The sequence below is a fragment of the Sorex araneus genome, chromosome 2, assembly GCF_027595985.1.
Source record: "Sorex araneus isolate mSorAra2 chromosome 2, mSorAra2.pri, whole genome shotgun sequence".
Lineage (NCBI taxonomy): Eukaryota > Metazoa > Chordata > Mammalia > Eulipotyphla > Soricidae > Sorex > Sorex araneus.
This window is the reverse complement of record NC_073303.1, coordinates 368,607,473-368,633,908: the sequence shown is the minus strand read 5'-3', so window position 1 is coordinate 368,633,908 and position 26,436 is coordinate 368,607,473. Positions and strand designations below refer to the sequence as shown.

The 26,436-nt window shown below is 47.3% G+C and overlaps 1 protein-coding gene across 5 annotated transcripts in view; it reads left to right on the top strand.

Moving 5' to 3' along the window:
- The window catches only part of RNF152 (ring finger protein 152), a 76,100-nt gene extending 50,102 nt beyond the window's left edge, over positions 1-25,998 (top strand). For 3 of the 5 annotated variants that reach the window (XM_055128112.1, XM_055128113.1, XM_055128114.1), the window contains exon 2: positions 17,630-25,998. In XM_055128112.1, coding sequence (XP_054984087.1) covers positions 17,762-18,376 — 615 coding nt within the window. In that variant the 5' untranslated portion in view covers positions 17,630-17,761 and the 3' untranslated portion in view covers positions 18,377-25,998. Of the gene's footprint in view, positions 1-8,097; positions 8,164-17,629 lie in introns of those variants that run through there. The other 2 variants (XR_008628608.1, XM_055128115.1) reach the window with 2 other exon arrangements.
- The last annotated feature ends 438 nt before the right edge of the window (positions 25,999-26,436 follow it).

Sequence of the window (26,436 nt, the reverse complement as noted above, 5' to 3'; positions counted from 1 at the left end):
GACTCGAGACACATAGGGCTGAGTTGGCTGTTGCCAGTGGGAGTTTTCATCACAGATAAACATGTCCTGAGGGTCCCAGCCTCTGGGAGCTGGGCCAGACACATACATGTAACATGCACACACACACACACATGCATGTAACAGACACATGCATGTACACACTCAAAGATACAGGGTGATGCTGATTGGGCTGCAGAAATCAGAAGCAAAGCCCAGGGGGAAGGAGGAAGACCCCAGAGCAAGGCCGTGCTGGGCCCTCTCCCCCCCCCCAGACTGGAGCTGAGGGAGAGGAACGGGGACAGACGGGCAGACGCAGACTCAAAGTAACAGTTCCTCGAGGTTGTGGGCATGAAGCAAAGGCGTCGCAGTCCAAGGGGCAGGATTCTAGGGCATTCTTCGAATGTTGAGCAAATTCTCCTTATTTGCTTCTAGAGAGACTTTAGACCTTTAGTCTCCTGGAAGGTGCCATGTCCAGGTCGTGTCCACTGACCCATGAGACTCGCCAGCACACTTTTTTTTTTTTACTTTTTTCTTTTTTAATGAATCACCAGGAGGTACAGTTACAGACTTGCAAACTTTCTCGTGATTGTTCCAGTATTACAATGGTCAAGTACCCATCCCCCGACCAGTGCCCATTCTCCTCCACCAACATTCCCAGTATCCCTCCCGCCACCCCTGTCTCCAGCACACTTGTTTCTGGATCTTGGGTTTTCTCTTTGCTCTTTCGCACCCAAAGCACGGGCCTTCTGGGAGATGACTGGCCTTGGGCTTAGGGAAGTGTCTGCTAAGCCCAACATGTCTTTTTTCCACCACAAATTATTGTTCTACCTGTCAAGAACCCAGCCTGCTGGAAGGGGCTGTGCAAGCCACACTTGGAGTCTCCTCAGTCAAGACAAATAGCAATAATGGGTTGTAATTTATTACTGAAACCTCCATGAGTCCGAATGAAAATGCATCAAAGCAATAAGGAAAAGAGAACTTGTCTCTGTTCCATGCAATGTCAACTGATAAATGGAGAAGAAAAGGTAGGATTCAAAGCCATTTGGCAAATATTTCGAATGTCATAATTCAGACAAGAGATGGGATAACAATTTAAAAATCAGTGACCAGAAGTTTGATCAGGGTAAAGATGTTTACATAGCTGCAGAGAATCTTTGTCTGAAGCATTTGTTGATTATAGAACTGTGGCGGCGGGGGCGATTATAGAACTGTGGCGGCGGGAGCGATTATAAAACTGTGTCCGGCGGGGGCATGCACTGCAGTTGGGCCCATGGCACCTGAGTGTCAACCTTGGCACAAATAAGGATCCCCAAGCACCACCGAGGTGACCCAGCTGGACCAGCTCCGCAGCTGTGGCTTCAGCACGGAACTGCCGGGCCTGTTGATTAAGTATCGAGTGGCCCCCGGCCCTCCGGCCCCCCCAGAGCACCAACATCTTGGGAAGTTTATTGTGGAGTGTCAGGGTCACCAGGGTGATCAAGGGCCCTCAGACAAACTCAGACCCAGGGACCCAGAAAAGCTTCTGGTATCTTCAAGACTGGCGAGTTGCTCCAAGTCCAGAGGGGCAAGACAGAGAGGGAATAAAAGAAATCTGACATGGGACTGGCACGTGGACCCAGATTCCAGGCCTCAGTGGGGGGCTTGGGGGGGAAGCATATGACAGGGGGGGGTGCCAGGGGGAGGCTTGCGGTTTCCACTTCCGACTCTTCGCTGTGGGGCTCGGGTGCTGCACGCAGTCCTCTGAGTACTCAGTCTGGGGGTGCGGGGCCCGTGGCCGCCTTCAGCAGTCTGGCTCTGTGTGATTGCTCCTTATCAAGCGGGGAAGGTCGTGGCAAAGGTCAGCTGGAACGGCAGCCCGTGCGAAGCCTTAGAACGCCCGCCCTGGCAGATATGCAGCGTGGAGCAGTGAAACAGGGACCCCCAGGGGCAAGAATGAAGCTGGGTGGAGGAGGTCAGGCTCGAGGTACAGGCACCAAACCCAGGGCGAAGGTCGCTCAGGCGGGAGGGAGGGGCAGGGTGGGGCCTGGAGGAGCCTAGCTGTTGGTGGTGTTGGGGGGGGTGCAGCGGGTCAGTTGATGTGCACCCACCTTTGTGCTCACCTGTGCTGGATCCTGTGGGCCATCCTTGTAGCTGGTGGATCTTCCTCTGCTTCCCAGCCGTGCATGGCAGTGCTCTCTCTCGGCACCCTCCCCCCAACCCATGGCTGTCTGCGGGTGCTTTGGGGCCAGGACTGGGGAGGCAGAGAGGGGGGACTTCAGAAGCGTGGCAGCAGTTTGGTTTAGAGTGGGGAGTTGGTTTCGCCTCGCCCCGAGGTTGCCTTTGGCTCTGGTCCTCTGAGACTGTTTCTGCACCTGCCCACCTGACAGGTTCGAAGCACAGGCCGGGCAAGACTCGGGGGTGGTGGAGCCCATCTGTGGATCCTCCAACTGGTCCCGGACAGGCCAAGCCCCCGAAAAGCCAGGGTCTGACGGGAAACGGTGGGCTTGCTGGTGTTTCCTGTTCACCTAATTAATCACAGATCTGCTGCGTGTTTTATGGGGATACAGAACACGATTTCTTTCTCCCCAGGGGCTGAGCTCGGGTGCGACCTTGTGTGGGCCAGAGGTTGTCGCCTTGTGGGCGGCGGCCCAGGGTCCTCATGCAGGGCTGAGGCACGGAGCTCCGGGTTCCTGAGGGCTGCAGAAGGAAGGAAGGGCGAGCGTGTTTCTTTACAGCCAGACACAGAGGCGAGCAGGGGTGTGGCTTGCGGCGGGGAGCCCAGGCTCTGTGATTAACGGGGGTCGGAGCCCAGGACCTTTGGGGCCCCTCGCCCTCCCCCCCCTCCCCTGCCCCCTGCTCCCGCTGAGTCTGGACGGCAGAGTTCACTCGGGACAGGGAGCTGGGAACTGCAGGACTCTGCTGACAGGATAGAAAATTAATCAAGCGAAGGACAAAGTCAGCCTAAAGGGGTTTGCTCGGTGGCCACAGCTGGGGGGCTTACACAACAGAAACGTGTGTGCTCGCAGGTCTGGGCCGGAAGTCGCATGGGGTGAGTGGGTTCCCCCGAGGCCTCAGCTCCCCAGCCTGCTGGGGTGACCTCATGGGGTGTCCTCTGCGTGACTGTGCCCAGAGACCCCCTTCTGATAGCGCATGGTCCTCAGGGCTTGGACCTGGACCCAGGACCTTCCGTATCAGACAGGCGCCCCTTCGAAGGTTCTCCCACCCCAGAGTGCCCCATCCCCACATTCCGAGGGACACAAGGGTGAGGGCACCAACGTGGGCTGGGGGGACTCACAGTGCAGGGGCCCGGGAGGCAGGGGTGGTGGCTGTTGGTGGCGGTCTTCTTGTGGTTTGTTACAGGGGAATTAGCAGCAGTTCTAAGAGGAGAGTCTGTCTGGACCAGAACTGAGGCTTCCTCCCGCCTCTTGCTCAGAAACAGAATCATCAGGGGCTGGAGCACTAGTCCAGCCAGGAGATAGGGCATGTGCCTTGCATCCGGCTGGCCTGAGTTCAGTCCCCGGCACCAGAGACCGTCCCTCAAGCCCCACCAGGAGTTGTCCCTGCACACAGAGCCAGGAGTAAACCTTAAGCATACAAGGAAGGAAGGAAGGAAGGAAGGAAGGAAGGAAGGAAGGAAGGAAGGAAGGAAGGAAGGAAGGAAGGAAGGAAGGAAGGAAGGAAGGAAGGAAGGGGTAGAGTAAATGTCAGCTTGGCCACGTTTGCCGAGGAAGGAAGGAAGGAAGGAAGGAAGGAAGGAAGGAAGGAAGGAAGGAAGGAAGGAAGGAAGGAAGGAAGGAAGGAAGGGGTAGAGTAAATGTCAGCTTGGGGAGGGAGGGAGGGAGGGAGGAAGGAAGGAAGGAAGGAAGGAAGGAAGGAAGGAAGGAAGGAAGGAAGGAAGGAAGGAAGGAAGGAAGGAAGGAAGGAAGGAAGGAAGGAAGGAAGGAAGGAAGGAAGGGGTAGAGTAAATGTCAGCTTGGCCACGTTTGCCGACCTGGGGTGCCTCCCTGCAGGACAGCAGAAGCAGAGACCAAACCAGGATGCAACCAGCCTCTCTTCCAGCCTTCATTCCTGAGGTCCAGGGCTCCTGAAGCCACGTCATTCTCATGTCCGAGAATCCCCCGGGTGGTCCCAACAGTTCAAATAACCCATGTCCAGCAGTGGCTGCACTGAGGCGGGCTTCCCTCCCGCCCCCAGAGGCTGGGTTGCATCCTGATTTGGTCGCTGCGGCCAGTTTCTTTGCTTCTGCTGTCCTGTCCATCGTTGCTGCTCTCAGAATCCCTCCCCATCCCACCCCACCCCCACCCCGGCTCACTCCCTCCCCATCAGATTCAAGCTCCACTCCCCGGCTGGGCTCCCCATCTCTAAGGCCATGTTCTGCCCGTGTCCCTGCCCGCCATGGGGATGAGGTGCCAATTGGTTCCAATACTGGAGCTGTGAAAGTTGATCATTGGTTAGGGGGTCCCTTGCCAGGCCCTCTGTGGTAATTACGGCTTTTCCCTTTCCCACTTTGTATGCAAGCTGTGAGCTTGACCGCCAAGGCAAGTAAGTCTCTTGGTTTTCAACCACACAACGATTTTAGCATCTGTTGACACTCTTGGCCAAAGTCAGTCTCAAGTGGTGGTATTCGGAATTTAATCATTCGTTTTCATCTGTAAGCTAGCGTTCATCAGTTGTCGCACTGTAGCACTGTTGTCCTGTTGTTCATCGATTTGCTCAACCAGACACCAGTAACGTCTCCACTGTGTGACTTGTTACCATTTTTGGCGTATCAAATACACCACGGGTAGCTTGCCAGGCTCTGCCGCGAGGCGGGATACTCTGAGTAGCTTGCCGGGCTCTCTGAGAGGGGCAGAGGAATCAAACCCGGGTCAGCCTTGTGCAAGGCAAACGCCCTCCCCACTGTGCTATTGCTCCAGTCCATCGTCAGAGGAATGAATTCATCAGTTAAAGAAGAAAAACCCTTTCTCCATTCCTCCCTTTCGTTTCCTCTCTCTTTCTGTAGCATTGTGAACTCACCAATTCTCTTACAGTCAGTTTCTTATAAAACACCACTTCTGCCAGAGTCAGCTTGGGTTGACGTAACGAAATACCCTAGAGTGGGTGACTTAAACAATCAGCCTTTGCTTCTCCTGCCTTGAGGCTGGGAAGACCAAAGAAGGAGACTGGGCTGCCAAGGCCGCCTTCTCATTGGTCTCTGTCTCTCTTTCTCTCTCACTGTAAAAACCTCATGTAAATCTATTTACCTCTCCAAAGCTCCCCTCTACCACCTCAAAATTCAGCACTCTGGGAACTATGGATCCAATATAGGAATTTGGGGAAGACCCAGGACCTTAGTCTGTATCGCCTTTATGATTTTTTTGCCTTTTTTTTTTTTGCTTTTTGGGTCACACCTAGTGTTGCACAGGGGTTACTCCTGGCTCATGCACTCAGGAATTATTCTTGGTGGTGCTCGGGGGACCATATGGGATACTGGGTATTGAACCCGGGTTGGCTGTGTGCAAGGCAAACGCCCTACCACTGTGCTATCACTCTAGCCCGATTTTTTTTGCTTTCTAATGGCGCTCTGCATACCCCTGGCTGCCTGTTTTGGCTGTCAGACCTATCACTGTCTTCCCTACACGATGCTTCACTAGGATGATCCAGAGTTTCTTTGCCTCAGATGTGGATCTGGTCCTTTTCCAGGGATTTCAGGTTCCAGTGATGGCTCGGATGGTGACTTGCTGATTCACGGACGAGAGCCTTTGGCTGGTAGCGCTTGGCTAGCCACATTCGAAAACAGTTCATGTTTCCAGTGTATTTGATATTTTTCTCATTGATGAAACAGAATTTTATTTATGCAAATGGAAATCAAATTATGGAAATAGCCATAATTGGGAAGGGTCATCTGGAGGATGTTTGGCCCTATTCTTGATTGATGGATGGGAAGGAAAAATCTCTTTAAATTGTGTTAGGATGCTTCTGTTTCTTTATCTGCTTTATTAAAACCCAGCTTCAGGCATAGACGGCATTTGAAAAATGCACAGTCCCTCCGGCCCCCCCAGAGAGCTCTGGGAAAACTTCCCATCCACTGAAGCAAAACAAACTAATAGATGATGAGCCACATGTGCGGTGATGTTAGCTGACTATCACTTCCGCAGGAAATGGTGTTTGTGTGTCTGTGGTTCTGTGGTCTCCCTGCCCTTCCACTGGTCAGGAGCATGGTTTGTGTCCCTGCTCGCTGCCTGTCTTGAGTTTTCTGGCTTTGCGTTTGCAGCCATCTGACCTGAGAATTGCGTTTCACTGAGGCATTGTGACCTCTCGCCTCCTTTTCATGTTAGTTAAATTTGACCTTGTTTTATTTTAAGGTCCTCCCAAGTACGGGAGAGCATGAAAGACTTATTTTCTGAAAGAGGGCCCGCTGTCTCAAATAACCAATTTAACCTGATTCCAGTGACCTGCACCATCAAATGATTGTGAGAAATCTATTTTCACGGAAATGCATGCTTGTGGCTCTAGGACTCTGCTAGCTACGGAATATGCACGCGACGAGGAAGCTGTTCTTGGCTCCGTTGGCAAAGTCAGAATCGTAGAAACCAGGGGGAGGAGGAAGGGTGCACAGGGCGTGGTCCCTGGAACTAGGCCTTTTTGCTGCTCGTGCTTTGTGCTCAGCCTTGAGCTAAGCGGTCCAAAGTTGGCTGTGGCCTTCATAAATGAAGACTTGAAGACTGGCTAGCGGGACAGCTTAATCACGGGAGCCCAGGTGCCTGGGGTTCAAACCATAGTCTTTAGGGCCGGAGCGATAGTACAGCGGGGTGGGTGTTTGCCCTGCCTGCGGCCAACCCGGGTTCTATCCCTGGCATCCTTTGTAGTCCTCCGAGCACTGTCCTGAGTGCAGAGCCAGGAGTAACCCCTGAGCATGGCCGAATGTGGCCCAAAGCGCCAAAACGAGAAACCAAAAGCAAATCATAGTCTTGATCAGGCAGGACCCGGCCTGGTCCCCGCCCCTGGCACACCTGGGCACCCTCTCCGGGGTGCAGGTTTTGCTCTCCAGTCCTGCTGCCACCTAATGACTGACCTTGCCCAGCCTGCGGCCCTGGGCCCTGCCAGCGGAGGAAGGAAGTGCCATGTCGGCTTCGGAGCCGGCTGCTCCCTCCAGTCTGGCCCGGGCCGAGGAGCCCGGGATGTTCCCCCTCCCACCTGCTCCTCCAGCTGCTTCTCCATCAGGCTCAGAGTCTGGAGGAAGGACCGTGCCCAACCGGTGGCTTGGTTGACACCTGTCCAATGCCGCCACCCGGCACGGCAGCCCTTATCTCTCTTGGCCCCTCAGCAGCATGCCAAGAAGAGGCAGCCGGGCGCCAGGACCGTTCCAAGTGCCGTAGCCTGTGAAGGTGCTTAATCTCCCCCACCCTGGAGGCAGCCACCGCTGTGGTGGCCTTTGACAGGGACTTGAGGCCTTTGCTAGATGACAGATGCCAGTCCTGGCTCCCGACCACTGTTCTCTGTTTCTTCGGGGGCTCCCTCTGCTTCTTTTCCTGAAAATTACTTCCTGGCACCCCAGACCCACACAGGTGCTCCTGTTTCTGCCTGCTCGCTCCTGTGCGGCGCAGGCTAGCTGAGCTGCAGTTCCTCGCACCCCCTCCCCACCCTCCCTTTGTTGGGGTGGATTCCTCTTCTTCCCCCTTCACACTGTTCCAGTCCAGAGTTGTGCCTCATTCGCCAGAGGAGTTTTATTTGAATGCACGCATGGATGGTATTGATTACTCTAGAATGTGTGGTAGAATAAAGAACTTACTGCCCAAATCACGGTACTAGGGGCTGGAGCACAGCAGGTAGGGTGTTTACCTTGCAGGCAGCCGACCCGGCTTTGATTCCTAGCATCTCGTATGGGTTCCCTGAGCACCGCCAGGAATAATTCTTGAGTGCAAAAGCCAGGACTAACCCCTGTGCATAGCCGAGTGTGACCCAAGAATCAAAAACAAAACGACAAACAAACAAACAAAACCCCACATGGTATTAGGTGATCTGAGAGGACACGCAGAATGTATGTAGCCACATCCCCTTTATTTTGCAGTTCTAAACACACAACAAGATTGGCCGCTGGCGGACAGGGTAGGGGTTGGAAATACGGACAGGACAAGACACCAGGGGACCTTTTGAGGTGATGAAAATGGCTGGACTACGCCATATTATGGAACTTTTAAGCAGGTATGAACTTGGTGGCATGGGAACGAGGAAAAAAATGTGTTTTGAACTTGAAACAGCGGGATGCTTGGGCAGTCTTGGGCCGGGGCCGATACCGGCTCGCGCTCTGTCGAGATTCGACCTGGGTGGCCATGCTTTTGCACGGCCGCTTTGCTGCTGAACGACCAAGATCCAGAGCCAGCTACACTACTTCTGGTCCCAGCAAGTGCTTGCAGCCATGTCTCCAGACTGTGAACTAAGCCTTTGCCCCATGCTGCCCCAGGAAGGGAAATGATGCAATTTCCAACATAAATCTCCCTGGGCTTAATTACTAAAATACAGAAAACCTAAACTGTGTTTTAGGTTTCATATATCTTCATTCTCATCAATGAAAAACTAATTATCAAATGCTTCTTTGTCAGTAGACTTCATATCTCTTCATTCTCATCAATGGAAAACTAATTATCAAATGCTTCCTTGTCAGTAGGGCCGTATTTTCTGGGGTTAAACTCCAACAACAATTTGTGTGTTGAAACTCCAACAACAATAGTGAGTTTTGTGTTTAAATATGGAATGTAATCAAGGTAAAGAGAAAATGAAGTGAAATTTATCAGTTATGCAGGCAGGGGTGGGAGGTATACTGGGGTTTTTTTTGGTGGTGGAATATGGGCACTGGTGAAAGGACGGGTGTTTGAGCATTGTATAACTGAGACATAAGCCTGAGAGCTTTGTAACTTTCCACATGGTGATTCAGTAAAATAAAGAATAAAATAAAGAAAATGGCTGGACTAGCTAGTGGTTATATAGCTGCATCCATTTGTCAAAAGTTGTTCAACTGAATGCTTAGGAAATGTGCGTGGATAAGTGTCACCTCCATGGTGACTCAAAAATGAGTATCAGAAGGGGCCAGAGTGATTGCACAGTAGATCAGAAGTTTGCCTGGCCTGATCATGGTTTGAGACCTGGCACTACAGAGGGTCTCCCGGGCATCACCAGGAGTGCTCCCCTGAGCACAGACCCCGGAGTCAACCCTGAGCACAGCTGGGTGAGGCTCATCCTCCTCCCACCCCAAATTATCAGGAAGCAAGTTAGAGTGGGGGGGATCATGTGAATTTCCCATGAGGATTTACGGGATGTCTCCATGGTTGATAGCGTCGTTGCTGTGCAGTATCTGCTCTGGGGGTTTGCTCTTTGCTCCTTCTTACCTCGCTACATGGAAAATCAGCCTCGCTGAGCGGCTGCAGCCGGAAGGAAGAACAAGCCGCGGGGAGGGGTGACCAGCAGCACCCTCGCCGCGGCATTTCCCTTTAGCATCGATGCCTTTAGGAATTCTTTGCAACTTCAGTTTTCAGGCTTAACTCCTGCAATGAATCATCGATACGAGGCTAGGTAGGGAGACTGCGGCCATAAACACTCTCTACTCAAAGACAATCATGTGCAAATGAGCTTCCGAATAGACATATTACACAGAGGTATTTGTCAAACATCCGATCAGTTTTTACTGTGCCATTCTTGTCAAGTGTTTAATACACAATAGTCTCTGGGTAAGTTAAAGAGAACTTGAGATACATATGTACATATACTTACATACATACATATATATGCATATATATTTTATTTATTTATTTTAATTTATTAATTTATTCTTTTATTGTATCACCATGTGGAAAGTTACAAGGCTTTATTTCAGGTTTAAGTCTCAGTAATACAATGCTCGACACCCATCCCTTCACCAGTGCACATATTCCACCACCAAGAATCACAGTATACCTCTCCCCTTCCCCCCACTTCCCCAGCCCCCCACCCCGCATGTGTAACTGGTAAATTTCACTTTACTTTCACTTTACTTTGATTACATTCAATAGTTCAACAAAAAAGTCACTATTATTGATTTGGAGTTTCTCCCCCCTAAAGTCGATCTGCTGAAAAGAAAGCATTTGATAATTTGTTTTCCATTGCCGAGAATGAAGAGATTTTCCATTGCCGAGAATGAAGAGATTATGTATATATATTTTAAACAGCATAAAAGTAGATGAGTCTTAACAATTTGATTTTCTTGTTTTTATTATTACTTGTTGTTGTTTGGGGGCATGCTCAGCAATGCTTACTCCTGGCGGGCTCGGAGGACCATATGGAAGGCTGGAGCTTGGCCGCAGGCAAGGCAGATGCCCCACCCACTGTACTATTGCTCCGGACCCTGGTCCCTTTGGTTTGTGATGGAGACAAGACTCTCCTGTCCTGATTCCCCTTCTCAGCCCCAAAGGTGTCTCAGATAAACAGAGCTCTTGTCTTAAAACACACATGTTCTGCAGCCCTCGGGAGAAAGGTAGTTCGGGACGCGTGCCCTTTGAGTATCATGCTGCTATTGAGAGCTGAGATCCATCTGTTTAGCCACATCTTTGTCCCGACACTCGGTAGCCACTGTCACATTGCAGATAAGCACAGGTTCCGGGTGCCTTATCATCATGTCCCTGCAGTCTCAGCCAGGGAGCAGTTGCCTCTTAGCTGTCATAGTGAATTTCAGAATCAGCTCGTTTATGCCGATGATTCTGGCACTGCTACCTGTGAAGCAAGTGTGGGGTCTTACAGGGGGGTTCTCACTTGTGGTCTTGATATTTTGTGGTATTCTCGCTTGTGGTCTTGAGTGGGGAAAAGCAAATGATGGTTGCTTGCTACTGTTCTTTGTGCAAAGTCTCTTTCCTTCTGTCTAGAAATAGTCATTAAGAGGAGGGAATGCTGAAGCTGATGTCTCTCCCCTCCCCCCCCTCCCTCCAATCTCTAGGAAAACCTTTTTTATTCTATAGCTCGCTAGATAACCTAGGTCAGGCACATAATATCAGAGCAACAGGCATGTTTGAAGAGAGGTAAAGTTATCTTCATGGTAATATCAAGTAGATCATCAAAGAAGGTCATTTCTTTCAATGTCAGTTGATTAGAAATTAGAACTTTGATGCCATGTATATTAGGAGTATACATTCACACAGGAAGTTATTGGGGGCAAGCCCTGCTATACCATAGACCAAGGTGGGGGGGAAATCTCAGTGTTTAAGGTATAATTCCTAGCCCCCAAACCATGACAGTCATTCTCCCCTCCCCCACAATGTGCTTCTCTGGCCCTGGGCTCTCTCCGGAGTCAACCTTGAGATATTACTTGGGCCTCCTGGGCTCAGAGCCTGCCTCTCTGTCCGGGATAAAGACGCCGGGTAATATGTGATGCTTAATCAGATAAAGGCAATTTCAGTGTCCTTCCTTCCAATGTCTTGTCATCCGGCGTTCCTGCAGTAAAAAGAACAGTGGGGTAACACCCTGGCTGTTCAAGTTCCAATATCCGTTCTGCCTCTAATCGGCGGCCAGAGTTCTTTGCTCACGGGTTCTGAGAGGGTTCTGTGCAAGATCAGCTGAATGTCTCTGATCGCTTCAAGAGTCTCTGTCTCTGGAGTCTGCCCCTTCCCTGTTCTTCTACCTTCAGCTCCACGCTCCAGCCTCTTGAGCACACACTGGTGTTTCCTGTGCCTTGGGGAATGCTCGGCCCCCAGTGGTTCCAGTAAATATACTGGTGTACCTACCTCTGTGTGTTTTGCCTGAGTAAACATCCAACTATTGGTCAGACTGGACTTTTTGTTTTCCATTTGTTTGGCTTTACTTAGGCACCTGACCCATCCGTTTCTTCAACTCTACTCAGAATTCTAAGAGTTGCGGTAATTGATCATTTTCCCTCACTCTGCCTGCCTGTCTGATAGTATCTTTTATCATCTCCTCTCTCTGGGGAGCCTGGGGATTCCCCTGACAGGCCTTTATGTCTCTTCTCTGATTTTATGACCATCCATAACTTCTTCCTCACCCTACCTGGGTGATCAGAACGAGTGAAGGGGAAGCTGTGACTGATTAATGCGTTAACCTTGGCCTCTTCGACTTCGACAGATGTGTGGGCTTCTTTTCAAGGGAGGGGGCGGTTGGGACCACCTTTGCTTGAGCGACTTTGGATCATAGGGATATTCTTCTTGACTTGAGATTGTTGATGCAGAGAGTTATTCTTGTGCTTGTTTAAAATGGAAGATGTGGCTGTTTCCAATAGGACGGAGCTACTATTTAGATTCTTTCACGACACTGGAGGCATAAAGAAGACATATCTCGAGTCAGTTGCCTCTCGTTTGTTGAAGATGCCCGTTGTCTCCCATAAAGCTTCTATCTTGCAAGATCATTAGCAGGTGCTATTTATCAGTTATCCGTCGGGTATTACAAGCACGGAACAAAAGCCTGACAGCCTCGCATGCCTTGGAAGCCCAGCTGTGTAGTGAGCAAGTACGTGCAGTGATTTTTACTAGAAGGTGTTTTAGGAACCGTTGGTTCCATTTCTTGGCAGGTGAGGAAACGACAACCCACGGACAGGTGATTTGGTGTGAGTGAGGGAATCTGCATAGGGGCAGGTTTAGAGCCCAAATCTTTATCTCTGAAGACCTTATAGTAGCAGTTTTCTGGTAGTAAAACCAACAAAAAACAATCACTCCTGACTAGACTAGAATTTGACTTTATTTCCTAAAAATTTCTTGATTCTAAGGTACTTTGATTTTTATTTATGTGCCACCAAACCAGGGTTGGGCCAGATTCATTCATCTTCTTCCTAATTTGTCTACAGTGAAATGCTCCTAAAGTAAATGCATTTTCCGGAGGCCAGAGTTTTGTTGTTCCAACGGTCAGGGCCGGCAGGGCCAGTCCTTGAGCATCCTTGTCCCTGGGCTGACCTCGTCTGACCTTGGCATCTGGCTGATCTGCTGCTCTCTTCCTGTTAACAAAGACAATCCCTGTCCTACCTTGCTTGCTTCTAGGACTATCTGTCACTGCCCCCTGCCCCACTCACAATGGTGCAGGGACTGATGAGTGACATCCCCACAGGCTGGATTCTTCTCATTTTCCGAAGCAGCAAACAGGATGCAGCAATGGAGGAAGCAGCCCAAATCGTAGCACTCAGGCCAAAGAAATTCTCATTTGAGATTTTTCAAGGCCCTGGAGTCTGCTGCCCTTTTTTATTAAAACAAAGATAGTAATCATACCAATTGAACTCTGCTTGTGTTAGACATTCTTCTTGTGTCCTAAAAGAATTGTTCTCAATTACCAAAGGTCCTGAAGTCTCTCACCACCACACCAGTCTAGTCCAATTCTTGCCACTTTTCAGAGTACTTGGTAAGATTCAGTAGAACCAAGTGGTGTTGCCAACTGCACTCCCAAATTAAATGGAATCGTAATTATTTTGTTTGCTCCCATTTCAACTGTGTACAATTTCTTGAAGAACTGAGTTAATGGCCTGCATCAGAAAGACATTATTTCAATAGGCTAAGAAAGCAGTATGAATAAGGTGGAGTTTGGTCTCTTTCTTTGAAATTTTTCTCAACACAACCATTGAATGTAGGGTCTTCTGTTGTTCCAAGGGGAGGTTTTCTTACTTACGCAACCATCATAAATCTGAATCACAATACAGAAAGAGTCTCAACAGAGGAAAATTATTTTTCAAAAAAATTAAAATCTGGAGTTTTATTTATTCCAATTTATTTATTTAATCCACATATTCCTGAATTTTTAGGTGCATCTGAGGAGTCTTGGAGTATAAACAGTCTTGGAGACCATTTGCTCCAGCTAAATTTATAGGAGTGTGCCCTGCCATCCGCTCCTTTTATAAAGGTGTTTGCAACTTCTTTTTTTTTTTTTTTTGAAAAGAAAGCTTGTTAATGTGGGAAAAAATGTGGCTGTTGTAAAGTACCAAATCTCCAGTGTCCCCCAACCAACCCCGACATGCGCACCACTTTGGTTTATGACATTTTCCCCACAACACATTTTCCCCCATAAACACAAATCTTCGTCTCCTTTTCAGGTCTTTAAAAACCAAAGTATGCATAAATATCAAGTTCAGTGATGACTCAAGGCCTTTTATCTCTGTGTTGAGCAGTTGATAATATTTATGGATCTAAGTGCCATTTTATGAAGAGATGTGTGAAAATAAATTCTATCTTATATGTCATAATTGCTTTAAGAACGCCCTCCGTTCACGGCTCTTCCTTTTTTTTATATAGTGCTTTTCTCTTTGATCGCTGCTGTAAGTTCTTTCAAAGTAAATTGTAGTGACATTTAAAAAAATTGTTCCAGGATATTTCCGTATATACTTGCTCTTATGCATTCTGCCAAAGTCCTCTTCCCTTTTAGAGTTAATGAATATTTTATCTTCGCTTCAGATCTCACTGCTGTAAGGAATGCAAGCAAGGCCAGACATCCTGGCAAGTCCTAAAGCACTCGCCAAGTGACTGTGTATTTGTGTCACATTCCCTAGGCCCGGAATTCCGAGCTTCTCTTCTCCATAAACCTTGTTCCTATTCCCTTTCTTTCTTCTGTGGTTGACTCAACATCTTTCGAGTTTATGATGAAAGGGAGAAGGAATGATTCATCATTCGCTTCGGTCCAGAGCCTCATAAATTTTCTTCTCTTTACCTAACTAATCATCATCATTACTAATTAGGCTTCAGAAAATAAACAGGAATGCAGGTTGGCTTAATATAGATCAAATCTGAATATCAATCAGAGGGGGCTGGAGTCAAGAGCACTTGAATTGACCGATCCCAAAATAGGAGCTGCTGTTCCTTCCTGCCTTGGAGTTCTGCCCGTGCTATACAGCCCAGGACTCACTTGGAGAGCATTGGAAATTGAGTCGTATAATTTAATTTTAAGGGAGCTCAACACCAATTAAGTGAGCATTACTTGGAACATAAATTTGTGAATAAAAGTGCACATTGGTTTTGTTGAAAAATGATGATGTGGCAGGGCCAAGGAGAAGGCCTGCAGCCCTCCTCCCAAGCTGTTCAAGATGGCAGCGCTCTGAGGGGGGAGGAGGAGTGTGGGGTGATCCCGCCTGGGACGAGTGTCGGCTGGGGAGGCAGCCGGTACTGCCGGGCCCGTCAGGACCTGGCCCTGCATGAACTCCTGGCATTCCCGCTTCAGCTGTGTAACTCCGTCAACTCCATCATCCCTCCCTGGCCAGAGAGGAAGCAGATGCCAAGCCTTGTTCTGTGTCCTGCTGGGCCGGCCCTCGGGGCAGTCTGCGGTCGAGGTCTGTGGTCTGCGGCTTGTGGCGTCCCCTGGGTGTGCTCATCTGTCCTGTCCCTGTGGGATTCTGGGTCTTTAAAAGGCGTCTGTGTCAAAGACAGAAGCTTAAGAGCTAAGGCTGTTGGACTCTGAGTGAAGTGCCTGACACTCCTGTAGCCTGTCAGAGCCGAGTGTTGGGAGTATCCTGTCCTTTCTCCCCTCCTTTCCTTCACTCATGCTGGTTTCTTATCCTGAACCTAATCTGTCCCCTGATTTTACCTACTTAAATCCTTTAGTAATCCATCCAGATTTTCCACTGAGCCGTCCCTGATGCCCGAGCCTCTGGACAGCATGTACCACCTGGTATTTATCAGCGTTTAAGTTCCTCCAGGCTGTCTTTTCCCATTCTGAGACGAGGTCTTCCAGCAAACAAAAGTAAATATCATAATGCTTGACATAGGGTATTCAGTGCTGGTTTGAAGAGCCAGAGTGGAAGATAATATGTTCTTCTGTTCATTCTTTCCTGACTTTGAATTATGCATGAGTAGGAAGTGGATGTGATTCATCTTTCTGCCCTACTGTCTCTAGGATGGTGCCATATGTAGGACAAACACTTCATACATGTTTCTTTAAAAAAAAATTCAGTTTTAGTGAAATACAATTAATGGTCAAATAAAGTACACACATCGGGGAGGTTTGATATACATACAGAGTGGTAAAAGAATCCTCTTATTTAGCTTTTTGTTTTGATTTTGGGGCCACAGTGGCTCTATTCGGGGTTTACTCCTGGTTCTGAGGTCAGGGATCATTTGTGGCAGGGCTCAGGGGATCATATGGGGTGCCAGAGATTAAACCTAGGTCTGCCACATGAAGCATAAGTGCCTTGCCCAATGTACTATCTCTCCAGTCCAGACCCCTCTCCCCCATCTATTTTTTAACATAATCTCGCATATTCTTTTTGGGGGGGTGTGCAGTGTGGTCATTTAAGTTCTACTTACTTGCAAATTTCAATTATTTTCTTCTTGAAAAGTAAAGTTCACTTAGACAGAATTGGATGTTGAGTCAAATAATCTAATTCTAAGGGACTCCTATTGCACAGAACATAAAATCGTAAGATTTGTTCTTGATTTGGTTGAAAAATGATGCTGTGTCGGGTCTTAAAGATTCTATGGACATTTTGAATATTTCTAAATATAATTTTTCTAAATATTATTTTACTTTTTCATTTAGCTATGCTGTGGTCTAGTCAGCTTTGAAATCATTTGATGGTCACTGGGAACTTTTGTCAGTTGAGATTTTTTTTAGACTTTAGGTTTTTTTTCTACTTTCTGAATTTTGATCTTAACAAATCATGTATCATGGGGCTGCTTTTTTAATTTCACAAAGGAACTAGAAAGAAAAAAAAGGGTTTTAAGAGAAATCTGAAGGCACTTCTCTGTGTTATTAGATCCTGCCTCAGGGTGTAGGTGGAGCCCTAAGTCTAGTAATTATTTTGACAATAGAGTTGAATAGTTCTTTTAAGAGTCTGCTGAGACACACAATTTGGGCGCATTCAGTGGGAAACCCAGGGGGACAGTGTATAATGAAACCCTGCTAAAACCTCAAGGCTTCCTCACACCGGCTTGGTGGACGGAACTAAGGGCTTCCCTTGATTCCAAGAGGCCAACGCTGTTCTTTATTTCTCCTGGTAAGAGATGCCTGCCGTGCCGGGACCACATTCACTATGTAATTAATGCTTGAGCGTGAGCAGTGAATGAATAGTAGTTAGTTGCTTGTAGTTCTGTTTCTTGGTACGCTGCGAAATAGCAGTGTACTAAAAAGCACCCAAAATCAGAATATTCCTGACCCTATGGGCCTCTGGGGGTCCTCAGGATCCCCGAAGGGTGATTGATTAGTGCTGCTCTGGGTTTGGGCTTTGTCTCATTTTCAAGCCAGAATTGGGCAGAACTAACTTCAAAGGATTGGGTGGGAAAGACATCAGGTGTCTTCCTGTGTTCCTTGGGTGGCATTTTAATGACCCACTGAGTGAGGAAAGATCTTAACTCAAGATGAGTAAGCCAATGACCTGATTTGTCAAGTTACCTGCAGCTGGCCATTGATTGCAGGGTAGGTCACCTCAGGAAAAGGGCGGGACGCTTAGGAGATGCTGCAGAGAGAATTCCTCCGTGTGTCTGAGAAGACAGCCAGCGTCCGGGTCGCACACAGAGCAGGGGCTCTGAAACATGGGAGCACTGTGTAGTGGGTTGGCCAGCACAGATCGCCACGGGCAATGCCTCAGGCTCCACCGGGCCATTTGTGGGTGGGAAGTGGTCACACTTTCCCAAGACCAGAGCCGTGGGGACAGATCTGTCAGATAGGTGGATGGTGGTGTCTCCGCTGGTTTGAAAGCATTAACTCGGGCATCCTTTTTTCTCTCCTTCAGAAAACACCCGGCCGGACGCCTGTAGATGCGCCTGAGCTCCCACCAGGCCTGCCCACTTTGGAAAGCCCGGAAGGAGGCCCCCTCGGGAGCGGTGGAGCCCGAGCCCCCGCGCCTTGCCCTGGGCCCTGCAGGATGGAGACGGTGTCGCAGGATTCCCTGCTGGAATGCCAGATCTGCTTCAACTACTACAGCCCGCGGCGGCGGCCCAAGCTGCTGGACTGCCGGCACACGTGCTGCTCGGTGTGCCTGCAGCAGATGAGGACCAGCCAGAAGGACGTGCGCTGCCCCTGGTGTCGGGGCATCACCAAGCTGCCCCCCGGCTTCTCCGTGTCGCAGCTCCCCGACGACCCCGAGGTCCTGGCCGTCATCGCCATCCCGCACGCGTCCGAGCACACGCCCGTCTTCATCAAACTGCCCAGCAACGGGTGCTACATGCTGCCCCTGCCCGTCTCCAAGGAGCGCGCGCTGCTGCCCGGGGACCTGGGCTGCCGCCTGCTGCCCGGGGGCCAGCAGAAGTCGGTGACCGTGGTGACCATCCCCGCCGAGCAGCAGCCCCTGCAGGGCGGGGCGCCCGCCGAGGCCGCCGAGGAGGAGCCCGAGCGCCGGGCGGGGGTGGTGAAGAGCTCCACGTGGTCGGGCGTGTGCACGGTCATCCTGGTGGCCTGCGTGCTGGTCTTCCTGCTGGGCATCGTGCTCCACAACATGTCCTGCATCTCCAAGCGCTTCACGGTGATATCCTGTGGCTGAGGGCGGCCGCGGGGACGTCTCCTGTGGGTGCCAACTAGGGGCGGAGCAGGTGTTGGTTGAGGGGATCGCGGTGAGAAACAGGGGGGGGCAACGCTGATCATTGGGTGCCGGGCACTGCCTGTGGGCTGCCACTTGATTTACCCACAGACACACAGACACACACACGCACACACACACAGGGCAGAAGGGAAGGTGTCGGCCAGAGGCGACAGACCCCTCTGCTGTGTTGCCGGCTACAGCTCCGACACTGATTGCATGCATCCTCCTCCTCCTCCTCCTCCTCATCTCCTCCGTGGACTCTAACTCAACGGCTTGTCAGAATCACATTTCCAGATCGACGTTTTTCTCCCTAGATGTGGAACTGCAAGTAGCATCCGATGTGGACGTCTGTGGATGAGAACAAAATTGGTCTGTGGGCCAGGAGCAGACTCAGATGGATCTGAGAATCCGCCCGAAGCTTTGGGAAGACGGGCAGTGCTGAGTCTTTACTTCTTTCTTTTTTTTAAACTGAAAACTCTTCATTCCATTGCTAAGGCTTTTTCTACTTCTCAAATGGCACCCAAATTAAAATTAGTTCAACAGATAGTTCTCTTTTTTTTTTTCCCCTTCCAAAGAAAAATATGTGAGCCCATGTTTGCGATATGCCGTGTTTTGTCATGTACCTTCATTTTTCTTTCCTTGTAATTAGAGCTTGCTCCGTGTTTATTAAACTGAAAGCCCAACAGGGGAGCCGTATGCTGAGTAATAATGGGAAATGCTAAATCCCACAGGAAACCTGCATATCAATTTTTCTTAAGCCATCTCACAAAATAAGAATCTTAAATGTAAATATTGTGTATTTGTGTAAGGGGTTGGGTGTTGTGTGTGTGTGTGTGTATGTGTCATTTACCTCAGGTTCTCAATCTTTTTAGAGGAATCCTGGGAGTAAGACTTTGTGGGCAGGAGTGCACCCGGGGTCTGGAGCGAGAGGCCAACCTGTGTGCCCTGGGACTCACTTCGTGCTGGTGCCACTAACTTATCACCCCGTCTCTTCTTCTCTGTATTCTGCTCCTGTATTCTGTGATGTGCAAATGGATAGCGTCAGAAGCGTCTATCTTATCCTTCCAGTTTGGGGTTATTTTAAAAGTCATGAATGTTGTTCACTGCTAACAACTGGACGGGTGTTTCAGTAACTAGTCCCCTGGTCACGTGCTGGAAAGTTCTGTTCCATGAGATTTACATCATTTGAGAAATCCAACAGGATAATCATTGATACCCGTGAGGAAGGGTCTTGAAACTTTTGTAGGTACTTTTGTAGGAAGAAAAGCAACAAGGGAAACCAACAATTCACATTCCAATTTCAGAGGACTGGTTTGCCATAAATCCTCAGATATTCTTAAATCTGTCACGGTCGATAGATGCTTGTGAAAAAAATGCCCGTGTTAAATGCGTGCGTTTGGAAATGGGCATGAGCGTTCCAGTTTTCTAATTTCTTTTGTACAATTGATGAAGCATGCAGTATGTTGTAAGGACTCTATTCATAAATAGGTCTGGTTTTGTCCCACTGAGCCCCTGAAAACAGTGGTGGGAAAGATAAGCAGTAGCGTGTTCCAAAAGCCAAGACTAGAAAGAGCCCTATGAGATCAAAACAATTTAATTTCCTTACAAAATGCACACATCAGAGTAATGGGATTAATTGGGGTGGGGGTGGGGGAACCAACAATCAAATGAGTAGAGTCAAAGCTGTTTTATTGGCATGAGGATTCAATATGAATATATGAGCTCAAGTTTTTCAAATCTTTCAAATTTGTCATAAGGCCTCTAGGAGATGTATTTGAAAGCTCAAACTAGAAATTAGGTAAAGTGCTATTTTATTGTGTAAGCTATTGGGCATTATACAACCAATGATTAGAATTTCTCTGGTATTAGTAAATTTGGTGTATTAGCTGAATAATATCTTCTATTCTGTAAAACTAGATCGGTGGGTTAGTGTCAGTTTGTCAGAATTTCTCATGCTGCCCTGATGCATGTCTGACCTAATTTTTATTCCTTCTGGTGGGAAAAATAACCCTCACAGAAATGTTGCATTTTTTATTCAGTATTTCTAATGTATTTCACCTTTTCCATTTTAAGCCAGGCCACATTCAAGTTAGTTTTGTGAATGCAATCTGCTGTGTTAGTGTGCAGATGATTTGACCATTTCTGCGGTGTAGTGTGTATTACATTATATGTAGACACTAAGTGTGTCACCATACATCAACCTCTGTTTTTTAGTGCAAAGCTATAGAGTAAAAATGTCCAAGTAACTTGAACTTAAAGACAATCCCGAGCGAGAGCTGCGACAAAGCAGTGCAAAATTAAATTGGTCTATGATAGGTTCTTGACTTTACAATTTAAGTTAACAGCCACCTAAATCAAACTTTTGCGTGTGAGTTTTACTGATGTAGAAACATTCAGTGGGTTCTGCCTGCATTACTAATATGCATCTGTTTGTTGATGAGTGCGTGCGTGTGTGCGTGCGTGTGTGTGTGATGTCTCAGCCTGCCAGATAGAATTTTTACAGACTTTATGATGTTTTCATGTTATTTTGCATACCATTGCTCCAGCTTCTTCTGGCATTTACCCCTGACACTAACAGCTCATCCAATCCAGTGACACAATTGGCCAGCACTCACAAGTGGCACATCGATGGAAAAAAAAAAAATCACATCTGAAAGCACAGAAAGCTGGAGCTGAAGGCACCCTCTGGAGGCTTCATTTTGTACGTGAGTGCACCGAGGCCCCCAGAGGTACTAGGCGGCTTGGAATTCTGCAGCGAAAGGGAGACATCGCACTTTGACATCGCTCCCAGGCTCTGATGTTTTTTCAGGGTGGAGGAATACCCTCTCTCAGCTATTGTTTGGGTTTTGATTTCATTGGTAGATTTACATATTCATTTTCTTTAGCATCTACCTCTCTGGGAAATGAAAGCATGGAAGGAGGGCTGATTAGGGTCCTGTACAGATGTTTCACGAAAACTCCGTGATTTGAATTTTTTTAAAGTATAAAACATTAGTTTCCCAACTCCTTCCCCTCAATGTAAAGAACGATGAGAGGTGTGTAAATAGTAAACTATAAGAAGCATGAATCTTCCTCTTTATTAATGATCTTGACATAAGCAAGGGAATGCTCAATATGTTAAGTAGAGCCAAGTGTGCTATCAAAAATGTTGTCTTTGGAAAATTTTTGTATCATGACCTGGGGCATAAGTTGTAATGAAAAGACAAATGAGTTCTCAGTTCCAGTCGTACTTTTATGATGAGAAAGCTATGAGGCATTTTCTTTACGTTTAATCTTACATATGACTTAGGAGTGGGCCCCTTGTGGGCTAAACCTGGTGCTGGTGCAGCCCTGAGGATCTGTCAGTTGGCATTGCTTGGAACTTAAATGATTCCAGGAATGTTCCGTTTGCTTATATGGCCCATTACAGTAGCCACTGGCCACATTGGTTATTAAGCAATTGAAATAGGGTCGCTGTGACCGAAGAATTAGACTTCCATTTAATTTTACTTCTACTTGGTGAGTGGCTAGTGGCTACCATGTTGGGCAACACAGTTCTGGATGGTTGTGCAATGGGATCTAGCATCAAAGTGCTAATGGAGTAATAGATTACAAAGACCGGTTTATGGTCTAGTACATGCACTTGACCGAAATATATATATATATATATATATCCTTTCTGGGCTTAAAAAATAGACGATCTCAAGAATGACAGTAAAAACTCATTGATTGCCCTCTGAGGTTGTAACTTAGATACTTTGGGCCAACGTATGATCAGTGGATGAAGAGTGCTTTATTTTGTCCCTGTCTCTCTCTGGATCATTAGCTGCATGTGAACCTGTTGTCCAAAATTAGTAGTTAGACAGTCGCTCTAAAATGTTTGACTTGCCAGCTATGCATGACCTGTACTGTGAAATTATGTTTAGGGTCTTGTGGCCAAAAAGTAAATGTTGTAGGTAAAAATAAGGTCTAATGAAATCCCTCTTCACATCTGACATCTGACCCAAACTTCATTGCTGCATCGGTGAGGTGCGATATACAAGAGAAAGCATGTTTCTTATATTCATAGAGTTGCCATTTGCCCTTGAAGTCAGACAGCTTGTCTTTGTATATGGTGTGGGCAAATGTCCACATCTTTTTTCTGATGCCAGATGAAAACAAAAGTACTATTTTCAGAGTGAGCTTCAACATTGTGTTAGTCTTATTGGGTTTTTATTTAAGTTATTACCGAATTGGAGATTTAGAGCCTTGTACAAAGGCATAAAAAAAATTACTTTGAAATTTAAAGACTTGAGGGTTATTTAAGGTAATAAGATTGTTTTTTAATTGAGTAAAGGGAAGCAGGGAATTCAGCTTGAGATTTGCTTTTAGAGATTTGACTCTTCCTGTATTTATTCTAGTCTAGATTTTTAAATTTGAAGACCTAAACCATGTCACAATTGGTTAGTGTGTTTCACTCTGTGAACCACTGCTTTGCATTGTGTTTTGTTGGGCAGAATTGGGTAGGCTTTTTTTTTTTCTTTTTTGCTATTGAACTCATCAATGAGTCTGACTGTTCTTTTTTTTAACCTATCTTTCAAAGTTCTTGTTTCTTGGCAAAATTGGTAGTTTTTTTTTTTTTTTTTTTTAGATTTACTAGGAAGTGGAAGGTTTCATGTTTATTGAGATGAGAGGGATAAAATGCCAAAGGTTTGAATTTCTATTTTTCCTTACAAAGATGCTGCTGCTGATAAGTCAGCATTGAGTTTTGACATGAGTATTGTCATCCTGACACGGAGAAACTGATTTTTGCCAGTTAGTCCGTTTCAACCCGATATTGCCCCCGTAAGGCAATCCTCACCCAAACAGAAACTCCATAAAAGGAAAGCGATGTCAACATGACCTAGTCACTGTTTTGAAAGTAGTGGTCTATTTCAACAGAGATGCTGACGTCTTGTGGGTCTGAACTTTGTCGACATCAAACACATCTACAAAATAAGTGAAACTTTAACCTTTTGATTTCTCTGACATAATTGATTCACCGTGTGAATCTGTATAGAAAGCTATGTAATCCAAATACACGATTGTAATTGGAGTTAAATTCAAGTATAAAAACTTAATGCTTTCCAGTTTGGGGGTTATGTAACACTGTCTTGAGATGCTCGCCTTTTTTTAAATGCTGTGGATGTTAGGACTGGCCAGCCACCTTTTGGTGTGTCTCTGTCTAAACTTTCATTTATATGCAGAGATTGTTCCACTGTATACATTACAGTAGAAAGGCACCGATCATTGAGAGAAACAAGCAGGTGGGGGTTTTAATTTTTGTCTTGCAAAATAGCTTATCGATAGCTTACAAAAGAGCTTATTGGTTGACACTGCTGAAGTGGTTGTATATAGAGCACCATTAATCCTGAACTCTTGCAATGTGGCTCCAATTTTCTGCTCAGATTTCCTTGTACTTTCAGGCCAAATGATTTTGTTTTTCCAAACTCACTGCCTGGGGTATCCCACTAAGTATATCTCACTTATGATGTAGTGGTGCTTGAAAATTCTCATCTCATTAGCTGGACTTTGTTGTTTTAGTCTAAGGTTTTTGATACTGTTCATATTATGATCTTTTTAGGGACAATTAGTAATACTTGGGGCAAAGAACTGAGGGCTATCTTGAAGTCTACAATACTAGGTATTTTCTTTGTTTTTCTGGGGGTGGTTGTCAGTCTGCTAGCCCTATTTTTCTGGAACATGTTCTAAAGTCATCACCATGGGAAGGAGGGCTAGTCACCTACAGGAAAGCTTCTTAGAGTCTCCAGAAAGGGTGAGTTTTCCATAGGGATGTTTTGTTGTCAGTTTGATATTTGCATTTTGAGAATCCAGAAGTAGACAATTGAATATGATGGTGGTGAAGGAGCACAGTTAGAAGAAGGAAAGAGGTGACACATACACCCTTTAAAATATTTCGATTATTTGTTTTGGTTTTTGGGCCACACCCAGAAGTGCTTAGGGCTTACTCCTGGCTGTATGCTCAGGGATCATTCCTAGTGGGCTCAGGGGAACATTGAGTGCTGGGTATTGAGCCCAGGTTGGTCATGTTCAAGGGAAACACATTACGTGCTGTAGTATCTCTCTGCCCCCCCCCCAAAAAAAAAACACCCATTAAAGAGGAGCTAGTTGCTGCCTATATCATCCATGTCTAAAAAGCGGGGGGAACACAGTAGCTGGCATCTACTAATAGTGCTTCAGAACATTCCTGAGCAGATTTTCCTGCCTGAGGGACACCCCAACCATGAAGCAGTTCTTACTGTGGGGGCAAGGTGTAGACACAGCCTTGGTTCTACAGCCACAGCACGGCACACAGTCTCAGTGAGTGAGAGGAGGCCTCCATAAAAAGTGAGGGAAACCCATCATGGAACTTTTAGTTCCAAGATGAACGGATGGAGAACAAACACAGTGGGTAGGGTGCTTGCCTTGCCCACAGCCAAGCCGGGTTCATTCCCCAGCAGCACATGATCCTGTGAACTTCACCAGGAGTGATCCCTGAGCATAGAGGCAGAACTAAGCCCTGGGCGGAGCTGGGTGTGACAACAACAACAACAATGAAAAACAAAAAAACAAACCACCATTTTTTTGTTTTCTTCAAGATGGAATAGGAGCTGAAGGTCAATCACGATGGAAACACAAAAGACACACAGGCCCACCAGCAATGATTTTGCCTGGCACGGGTGTCCTCTCACCCCTGGGGCCTGTCGCTCCATTCGGGATGCTAAAAAGTTATAGGAGGAGTGTGGTCAGTGGATGAGAGGGTCCAGGGAGGCCTTCTGTCATTGTGAGCACACCAGGTTATGTGACAGGCAGCTCTGGAGTTGTGGTGCTGAGCCCCCCACAAATTCTAGCAACCTCGAAACCATAGAACCATGGCAAGGACCTTCACTTGAGTTCATGGCCACTGTTGGGAAGACTAGTGGAGTATTTTTGTTCCCCTCCCAGTGGTGGTCATACGTTGATTCTGCCACTTGTTCCTGTTTCACTTGATGGTTGCCCAAGTGCTGGCGGTGGGCTGGGGTATTGGTGGCTGGTGTCACCTTGGAGTGGATGGGAACTCCTCACTTAGCCCTGCAGCTGCTGCCTGGGGTTCCCACTGTTCTTACGACTCCTGTGGTGGCCCCCCGAGCCTATTGGTAACTCGTGCTCTAGCCCGACGACTTAGATGAATGCTGCTCCCAAGCTGATAACTCAAGTTCTGGACGTGTTTCACTTGCAATTATGTGGATTATGGATTTTAGGAGCTTTTCTTTTTTTAAAGGGCCAAAAACCACCCTACAGATTAATGAGCTACTGGGCTGTGTAGAAAATATTGTCCCAATGTTGCCAAATATTGACTTCGTAAGGGGGATATCAAGCTGCTGTTTATAACTCTGAATGTCTTTAAAGCATTCTTGCTTGCTCTCTCTGTTGTAGATGGTGTCTTAGCAAGTCCTGAGTTTTTCCAATGAACCCGATTTTAATATATGGTATTTTTGTATGCCAAACTGGTGTCTTGTCCTTTGTATATGTGGTAATGTTGATTTTATGACTACTGTTCAAACACATTTGCTATGATTAAAATTCATAAAATGATTTCAAATAGATTCATGTGTTGGTCATTGTTTCCCCCTCACTTCATCTGGGTGGTGGGTGGTGTGTGTCGGAGAGGGGAGAGGAGGGTGGGAAACTTTATCATCAGCTTCTCTCCGAATTTGAGCAGATTTGGGTGGTCAAGTGACAAGAAACTGCCGAGCCAAGGATTTTAGGTGGAGTTGATGTTCAAGTGGCTTCTCTGAAAAGCCAGAGGATCGATTTGTAATAACTACGTCAGAACATGTTTTGTCTTTGCTGGCTCCTGGTGGCCCTACTTGTGACCTTCACTGTTTAGCAGTGATGCTGAGTGAGTCAGGGCCCAGGTGGACCTTGTCATTGTCCTTAATGCAGTTCTTATGTGACGAGAGACAGACTGACAATGGCCTCTGAGGCCAGGAAGGTTTCCTTCAATAAGTGTTTTCATCAGCGGGTGGGCTGTTCTGGAAACT